At 39.6% G+C, this 10,023-nt stretch overlaps 1 protein-coding gene across 1 annotated transcript; it reads left to right on the top strand.

Moving 5' to 3' along the window:
- The first annotated feature begins 7,465 nt into the window (after positions 1 to 7,465).
- Positions 7,466 to 8,404, top strand: LOC127680772 (olfactory receptor 51I1-like). Its single transcript, XM_052176453.1, has one exon. The coding sequence runs from the start codon at positions 7,466 to 7,468 to the stop codon at positions 8,402 to 8,404; it is 939 nt and encodes a 312-aa protein (XP_052032413.1).
- Positions 8,405 to 10,023: the final 1,619 nt, after the last annotated feature.

The following is a 10,023-nucleotide window of genomic DNA, read 5'->3' as shown; positions in this document are numbered from 1 at the left end:
GCACCACATGGGGAGGTGAATTTCTGCTTCTGAGTCCCCAGGAAGTACACCTAATTGCATAGGGGTTAATGTCGAGAGGCTGTCCTTAAAATAATAAGGGAGCCTATTACCCCTCCTCTGAAAAAGACGTTATACAATATTTAAGAGGAATTACGGTCAATGCTTCCCCTCCTGGTTAAGGCCCGCCTTCTTATAAAGGATATTTATCCACTTGTTTTCTACCTCCTTGTGTTCTAATTAATAAAAAAAGGGAGGAAATGTACAGGGCCATATTGGGGCAGTCCTGCACATGGTCAGAGTTTGACTTTGGTCAAGGTTAACTTCTCCCAGATAGCCAGGATCCTGCTCCACCTAGGGCCGAGTGCTCGAAGTAAAGGTTAAGTTCATTGTTCCTCCAGGTCTAGGAATTCCTGAATTAAGCAGGTGACCCACCCAGCTGCCGGAGCAGTCAAGGCGAGGACCTCCAAGAGAAGCTAGACAACTTCCACCGGAACTCAGCCTGGAGTCTGGGGGGAAGGGTTTGCCCAAACTGTTAAAAGGTCTGGCGCCATTAAAGTTTCTGGCTTTGATCAGTGAATATTGTCTTAGCCATACTTCTTTTCGCCCCTCTTCCCCATTTATCCCTCAGCTTCTGTTCCAGAAACCCACTTCGTAATAGCTGCAGGCAGCTATGGAACCCAACATTTGTTTATATTCCAAATGATTTTTCCTTTCCTGGTTTCCCCCTTCCCATAAGTCCCATAAGCCCTCTTCCCTGTGCCCATTCCCCAATCACCCCTTTACCATTTCTCTGTCCTGGTAATCCCCTACAATGCTCCATCAAGTCTATCCAGGACCAGGGCCCTCTCCTTCCTTCTTCTTGGGAATCATTTGATATGTTAATTGTGTCTTGGGTATTCAGAGCTTCTGGGCTCCCGCACCTATGTAGCAGAAGGAGAGCTTGGTCTTCATGTGGGTTTCAAATAACTGGAGCAGAGGTTATCCCAAAAGCTGTTGCCTATATGTGGGATATGTCCTTCTAGCTGGCTGCCTTGTCTGGCCTCCGTGGGAGAGGATGCACCTAGCACACAGAGACTTGATGTGCAAGGAAAGGGGGCCACCAGGAGAGCCTCCACCTTCTCAGAGAAGAAGAGGGAGATGGAGGGAAGAATTGTGGGAAGGGGTGACCAGGAGGGGGCACTGAGCAGAATGTAAAGTGAGTAAGTAAAATAATAAATATTGCCATTACAATAAAAAGATAATGTAGCCGATATAAATGCAGTTGCTGGAAGGTTGTCTGGATTTTGCATTTGAAAATGTTAAATGTCACAGTGGGGTAAAAACTGATTTTACTTACTAACTTTATATTTATTAAAATCATAATAAATGATTTTGGCGCAATTTTTTTCTTGCTAGATTTTGTTTATAGCATCTCGGTTTCCTGTATTTTGACAGAAGAGCCACTCTACACCTCTTCCATTCAAGGTATAGGTAGTGGAGGAAGCACAAAACGGAACAGACAAAAGCAAAACAGCGTCACAATAACCCTGAAGGTTCACTATAGATTACATGTATGAAATACTGTTTTAAGCCAGTTCTCATGCTAGATATTCTGGGTCAAGCTTTTTAAGTGAAAGATCTGATACATTGGCTGTGTCCTATGATTTGTGTGTGTGTGTGTGTGTGTGTGTGTGTGTGTGTGTGAAGTAAATGTAGAATACAATGTCTCCTCACCCCCAGAAGCATAACTCAGAGGACCAGTAAACAAGCCAGCTACTAATCTCCAACTTTTTTATTAGATATATTCTTTATGTACATTTCAAACGATTTCCCCTTTCCCAGTTCCCCCCTCCCCGAAAGTCCCATAAGCCTTCTTCCCTCCCCCTGTTCCCCAATCAACCCCCTCCTGTTTTCCTGTCCTAGTATTCCTCTAAACTGCTGCATCGAGCCTTTCCAGGACCAGGGGCCTCTCCTTCCTTCTTCCTGGGCATCATTTGATATGTGAATTTTGTCTTGGGTATTCCGAGCTTCTGGACTAATATCTGCATATCAGTGAGTACATACCATGTGTGTTTTTTTTGTGGTTGGAGTTACCTCACTCAGGATGATACTTTACAGTTCCAACCATTTGCCTAAGAATTTCATGAAATCATTGTTTTTAATAGCTGAGTAGTACTCCATAGTGTAGATTTACCACATTTTCTGTATCCATTTCTCCTTTGAGGGACATCTGAGTTCTTTCAGAGGACCAGTAAACAAGCCAACTACTAATCTCCAACTATGTTTTTCTATATTCTTTGTTTACATTCCAAATGATTTCCCCTTTCCCAGTTCCTCCCCCATAAGTCCCATAACCTGTTCCCCAATCAACCCCCTCCCACTTGAAAACTGGGCATGACACTTCCGGAATACCCTGTTATACCATTCCTGGACAGGATTCACCGGCATGCAATAAGGACACATGCTCCACTATGTTCATAGCAGCCTTATTTATAATAGCCAGAAACTGGAAAGAACCCAGATGTCCCTCAATGGAGGAATAGATAAAGAAAATGTGGTATATATACACAATGGAATACTACTCAGCAATTAAAAACAATGAATTCATGAAATTCTTAGGCAAATGGTTGGAACTAGAAAATATCCTGAGTGAGGTAACCCATTCACAAAATAACACACATATAATGAAATCACTAATAAATAGATATTATCTCAGAAACTCTGAATACCCAAGACACAATTCATATATCAAATGATTCCCAAGAAGAAGGAAGGAGAGGGCCCTGGTCCAGGAGAGAATCTCCAACTTTTACTGTGGCTAGAATATTTGTGTATGTGTGTGTACATGGACCATATTTTCTTAATCCATTCTTCAGTTGAAAGACATTTGGTTTGTTTCCAATTTGGGCTATTATAAATAAAGATGTTATGACCATAAAAAAAAAAAAATCAGGCAAGCCAGCTCCAACAGGCAGCCCTCTGCTACCCTCTTCTGGTCGCATCTGTGACTACAGTCTCCAGAGATCCACCTTTACCGCTCCTTGTCCACCACTCAGAGTGAATTACTTAGTCTCCTCTCATCACTTTTGTCTCCCTACTGGCCAGCTTCAGCATTCAGTAAATCTTCAAATATTATAGTTTACCAATGATTCCCACTTTCAACTCCTTCCTGCTTCAGATTATGCTCAACAGTGTTTTGTTGGTTTTGTTTTCTGCCCATTCTGTACATTTGTCTATCATCTAAATTTGACCTAAACCCCTCAGTTCTCCTTATTTCTTTAATTTATAATCCAGATGAGAAATCAAAAAGAGCAGCTGTTTATCTATCTAGTCAACTATCTGTTCTCCTGATGTGTTCACATGTTTTAATCCACTACCTACTTGCTAATGACCCAGAACTGCCTGTTATTTAAGAGATTAAACAATAGTTTCTAAGACTCAGCAGTAACTCAGTCCTTCAAAACTACAAGCATTGTATTATCTCAATTTTATGTAGTTATCTAATTTCTCAGAGTTTTTAAAAACATTTTTAATATTTATCAATGCTTTAAGTAGGCTGCAATTGGTGTTTGACTTATGATATAGTTTCTAATGAGGATTCCACACCTTGGGAGCAAGCACGACTAGGGGAAATAGCGAAGAAAAGAATGAAAACCAAGAGTAAAGCAACAGAGAGAGTGAATCGTAAAATATGTCAGACTGGTAGGTCTTGTCTGACCTTTGTCCTAAAGTCCTGATCTAGGTAAAAGGTCTGCATGTAAGCTGCAAGGCCTAACAGTTTTCTAGACAATGTTTAGCTGTTTTAGCACAAGTTAACATGTTTGTGCCCACAGGACATATGAATTACTCTGTCTAGTGCATTTAAGATTTTATAATAGGATGACAAAGCAATAAACATTAGAATATTTAGGGAAAGCTATAAATATTAATATTTAAATATTAATATTATACCATATATTTAAATAAACATTTTATATTCTATAGATGTATGCATATGTAAAGAAATGTAGTGGATGCATGTACATATAAAATCATGAACATATTCAATTGTAAACTTCCAACTAAAATTTTACATAAACATTAGTATTATGCATACACAAGCATTTGTGCACATGCATATATAATTTAATTTGTGTTTACATGAACTTGCACACTTACATGTACATGTAAAAACACACATTCACACTCACACACACACACACACACACACACATCTTGTTCTTGTTTCCTCATACTTTAAACCTTAGACAATACCCCTGAGACCCTCTTCTCTTGGTCTAATTATTCCTATAGGCACAGAAGTAGGACGATCAAAGGCTGGTTGGCTTATATCACTAGGGAGCTTGATCAAACAGATGGGGTGGAAAGAAAGCATTGTTCTTGGGTCATGATAACTAGAAGGGCCTGAGGGGCTCCTACCAGTGTGCTAAACACCAGGCTGTAGGTGAGTGTAGGTGAGTGGCCTTACATGAGAGGGGTAAGGATTACCATGGAAATCCCAGCTGTGGCATCAGTAGGATGAGGAATGCACAGGTAAGCCTGAACCCGTAATTTTTGTTCTGAGTTGCCCCTCATACCTAGTACACATTTTATTTCTCCATTATCCATATCATGAAAGATAACTTCATCCCTTCGTGACACATGCTGGTGTGTGGTGTATAGTCTCAAAATGAAAGAGGGGCACTTGAAGGACTCTAATCCAGATCTCAGTTCTTAAATCTGGTAACCCACAAATCTGGAGGCTGCATATTGCACAATGACATATGGAATAGCATGTCATTCTTATCCTGGAAGTACTCAGCCCAACAACTAAAATTAATCTACAGTGTAGAACAAAAGGGAAAGGAAAGGGGAGGTGTGGGGAAGAAGAAAGGGAGAAGAAGGGCAGAGTGTAAGTATCAAAAAAGGGCGGCTATGTGTAAGAAAGGCAAGCTTAGGCAATCCTGTCACGATGTAGAAAAGATTCACAGTAGTTGATCCTGCACACTAGATTTAAAGGACATTATGAAGTGTATACCCAGCAGGTAGCACCAGTACTTTGTCTATGGGAGAAGACCTGCATGAGTTCATGGCCAGCCTAAGATAAAGAGTGAGACACTGCTTCAAAGAGGGTGTTCTTTAACTCAGAGGATACACAGGACATTAAAAAAAATTTCTTTCATCTTGAAATCTGGAACAAAATTTACTCACTCATTTGGGGCAGGTGGAATCCAGTACTTTGTTCTGAGTTACTATTTTCATATTCAACAACTTTTTTTGTTGTTGAATGCATACAGCTGAGGAGTTCCTTAATGAAATGAGAATCAGCACAAAGAGCCAGGGGAAATCACATCTCATAATCATACCAGACTTTTGAAAAAAATCTCAATAATGTTAAGTCTCAGTTAAAAATGCAAAGTTAATATCTTCAGTATGGGCAATTGAGAGAAAACACAAAATTTCTTAGCTTGGAAAAACATAGGTAGTACACAGGACAAGTAAGAACAGGTCCTCATGAGTAATACTTGATTGAAAATTAAATAACACATATGTATTGATGATAGAATGCTTCTCTTGCTTCTCCAGATATGCATTCTAAAAGATCTCTATTCTTGCCTATTATCCCACTTCCATAGTGAATTTGTTGAAAAGGCATTGTATTCTAACTCTGTTACATTAGTTCAGACACAGCTCAACAAAATCCACCAGCTAGAAATTATTCTTTCCTGTGCTTTACAGCTATGGGCCAGAGAAACCAAGGTGAGCTAAACTTCCACCAGCAATACTCTCAAGTACCCTGCAGTGACAGTCTTAGGTATAATGTTCTAAAATTTACAGTGCAAGACATGAATTCTCAAAGCCATAAATAAGGCAAGAACTGACTCATGTACACTAAAGAAGAAAAGGAAACTACAGAAAATGTATGATGTTCTTAAGCATTATTAGCAGGGAGAAATTTAAGGTAACGGTATAAAGAAGTGGGTCTGAAAAGTTTGAGTTGGAAGGAAATCTATATTCTGTAATATTAATTTAAAAGAAACAGAATCTTGAGTATAAGATAATAGTTCTGCCTAGAGAACTATTATCTTCCATAGTGGCCAATATCACTGTTTTATGACTGGTGACAACTGCAATTCAAATTTTCATAAATATAACTATTCTTAATAACATAATGATCTCCATTCACAGATTTTAAAGGTCAAGCTCAAAGCTTTCACCTTCTAGAAAGCAGATGCCTGGAATCTAGTCACCCTCAAGTCAGGACCTCTGCCTCTTTCCAGGACACTTCGCAGATGCCGAGCTTCATTGTTTCCAACAGGGCTTCATCTGATGAATGGTACATCCTCCTATGCTCAGTAGCAGGGTTCCCTCATATCTCAGCAAGTGAGAAATCACCCCCATGCAGAGCACAGGACGTTTTCCCATATATTAGCAAGCAGAGTCCCATTCCCTCTTCTTGAGAGGCGTTTTTCTCTTTGATGAGATAATTAGATCCACTGCCTCCTCAGGGAGGGCTTCAGGAGTGTCACAAACACGTTATGTGTTAATATTTTGTCCTCATTTTTGCCAAGTTGATTCAGATATGTACTCTAAAAGATCTGTATTCTTGCCCATCACCCCATTCACACAGTGAACCTCACAGTCCAGTGTGTAGACAACCAATGGTGGAGGAATTTTCTGAAAGAACACAATACTTGTCTGCACTCAGAAAAATTTCAGTGAGCAAGATTCTCCTTTCCATCTACCTATGATGCACAGACTTGTCTGGTACCTGCCTCAATCTCTGTGTGGGAAGCACACAGGATCCTCCAAGAGATACTGATGAAGAGCTGATTCCATCCTAGAGATGGTTTTTGAAAGTAAAGGCAAATAATTTTGTATTCTCAAAGTTGTTTTAACTGTTGTTTAAGTGATAGAACTGAGATTTAGGAGTATTTATCGCTTGTCCAGTACCATGTATAATTAAAATCATTGTTCTTTTTATTCTTATCTCTATCCACCACTGGAAATTAAATATAAATATACTTTAACAGAAATTTACAGAATGTCTAGTCAATTAGTTTAATTAATTTTAGTCTTTCTAATGAATGCCTTCTTTCTCAAGAGAAAGAGGAATAATACATTCTTGAAAGTTAAACACCATAAGATCAATAGGAGAAATTAATTTGACTTGTGATTAGTACAGTCTCTTGTCATATTGTCTTCTATATATGCACCTGCTTACAAATCACGAGAAATTTTATATTGCACTGATGGTCACATTGAATTGGTCATAACGTAGGTGAAATATGAATTGGTAGACCATAACAGACAAAATAAAGAAAGGAAGAAAGAAGGAAGAAAGGAAGGAAGGAAGGAAGGAAGGAAGGAAGGAAGGAAGGAAGGAAGGAAGGAAGGAAGAAAGGAAGGAAACCTGGTCTCTTTTCATCTACAATAAGCTGCATTTTATGTCAGGTTATATCTGTGGTCCTGTCAAACCAAAGTCCCCAGATATCAAGCACAGGAAATGTCCAACAGCAGTCAATTAACCCCAAAATATTTTCTGCTGACCGGTTTCCCTGGTCTGGAAACATGGTACCCCTGGCTGGTCTTCCCATTTTGTTTCGCGTATATTATAGGTATTGTGGGTAACACCCTCATTCTGGCTGTGATTAGGAAAAACAGTTCTCTGCACCAGCCCATGTTCTTGTTCCTGGCTATGCTGGCCTTCTCTGAGCTTGGTGTCTCTGCTTCGACCCTGCCCACTGTGCTCAGCATCTTTCTGTTTGGTGCCAATAAAATCTACTTTGAAGCCTGCCTATTGCAGATGTTCTCCATACATTCATTTTCCATCATGGAGTCAGGAGTTCTTCTAGCCATGTCTGTGGATCGCTTTGTCGCCATCTACAGCCCACTCCGCTACACCGCCATCCTGACTCTGCCCCGTATTTCTGGTACCAGTGTTACACTTGGACTGAAGAGCCTGTTACTCATGTTCCCCTTGCCTTTTCTTCTAAAGCGTCTGCCTTTCTGTGGCCACAATGTGCTCTCCCATTCCTACTGTCTTCACTCAGATCTAATCCAGCTGCCCTGTGGGGACACACGTCCCAACAGCATTCTGGGGCTTTGCATCGTGACTTCCACTTTTGGCCTGGACTCACTGCTCATTGTTGTCTCTTATGTGCTGATCCTGTACACGGTACTAAACATTACCTCTGGGGAGGGGCAGAGGAAAGCTCTCAATACTTGTGTGTCACATATGTGTGCAGTTCTTGTGTACTATGTGCCTATGATCAGCGTGGCTCTGGTGCATCGCTTCATGAAGCATGCATTGCCTGCTGTCCGCCTGCTCCTGGCCAATATCTATCTTCTGGTACCACCAATGCTCAATCCCATCATCTACAGCGCTAAGAACAGGCAGATTCGCCAGGGGTTAATGCAACTCTTTCTTCAAAGAAAATATTAAAAGACTAGCCCACCAATTAGAGACTCCCAAAACCAGTCATATTACCAAAAGCATACAGAAAGGGAAAGTTATTAGTTTATAATGCTAGAAAACTTGAAAGTATCTCGTGTTGATGAATGCGTAGAGAACAAACATTGCCATGCAGTACATGCAACAATCTAAATTGATAGTTTGCTCATGTGTTCTTTTTTTTTTATTCGACATATTTTTATTTACATTTCAAAGCCCTTTTCTGGCTTCCCACTCCCCGAAAGTCCCATAAGCCCTCTTCCCTCCTCCTGTTCTCCCATCCACCCCTTCCCACTTCCCTGTTCTGGTTTTGCCCTATATTGCTACACTGAGTCTTTCCAGAACCAGGGGCCACTCCTCCGTTCTTCTTGGACATCATTTGATGTGTGGATTATGTTTTGGGTATTCCAATTTTCTAGGCTAATATCCACTTATTAGTGAGTGCATACCATGGATTGCAAATTGGTAAAACCACTCTTGAAATCAGTCTGGCGGTTCCTCAGAAAACTGGGCACGTCACTTCTGGAGGATCTTGCTATACTACTCCTGGCCATTTACCCAGAGGATTCCCCAGAATGTAATAAGGATGCGTGCTCCACTATGTTCTTAGCAGCCCTATTTATAATAGCCAGAAGCTGAAAAGAACCCAGGTGTCCCTCAACGGAGGAATGGATGCTCATACGTTCTTAAGCCAACAGATCCGATACGCAGGCCTGGCATGGATTTACAGTCTGATTCCTTATTATGGCAGATACTTAAAAGCAAATTCTCTCTACCAATATTCAATATACTCTATTTTGTTTTGCTCAAGTGAAAGAGCAGGGCTCTAGATATCTCATCAGTTAAGAGCACAAACTACCAAGGGACAAAATTTTGATTGCCAGAACCCACCCAACCACCTGTAACTCCAGCTCAAGAGAATTGTTAATGTCCTCTTTTCAATTTCATAAGAATCAGATGCACTCAGATGTGCACACAAAATAAGTAAACAGATAAATAAATAAACCATATAATCTTTCTTAAATGAAAACCCAGTGCTCTTTTCTTCTTTTAAATCACATTTCATTTAAACATTTTTTGTTTGCTTGCCTCTTTATTTTCTAAAGAAAGAGAGAGAAAAAGGGGTGTGGAGATGGGGGAAAGAGGAAGTAGGGTGCAGCCTGGAGGAGGTGAGGGAGAGGGAACCCCAAATGGAATATATCGTATGAAAAAAATTCAACAACAGCAAAACTATTCTCACACATCATAAATGGATAAATAAGTAAACTATACTGTGGAACATTCTATATTAGTCAAAATGATGCCTAGAACTTATAGGTACTCATAAGTTAAGCAAGAAATTGCAAATTTTATATTAAAAATGGTGATAAATTAATCACTTTGTCTATTTTAAAAATGCATTCAATTTATAAATAATAATGGCTATCTGGAGGAATCCTGTGATATTAAAAAAAAAAGAACAAACAAAAATAACACTTTACATATACTCTTTGGGTTTTTCAAAAATAAGTTATCCAATTGTCTCTTTTGTTGCCATAATTTTATTTTTCCTCATAACCTGTGTAATATATAGATATAGATTTAAAACTTATTCGAATTTTTGGATAATT

The sequence above is a fragment of the Apodemus sylvaticus genome, chromosome 1, assembly GCF_947179515.1.
Source record: "Apodemus sylvaticus chromosome 1, mApoSyl1.1, whole genome shotgun sequence".
Lineage (NCBI taxonomy): Eukaryota > Metazoa > Chordata > Mammalia > Rodentia > Muridae > Apodemus > Apodemus sylvaticus.
The sequence above is the reverse complement of the archived record's forward strand: the minus strand, read 5'-3'. Positions and strand labels throughout refer to the sequence as shown.

Bases quoted from the DNA above. Each gene is read 5' to 3' on its own strand.
- LOC127680772 (XM_052176453.1), top strand. From the start codon at position 7,466: ATGTCCAACAGCAGTCAATTAACCCCAAAATATTTTCTGCTGACCGGT.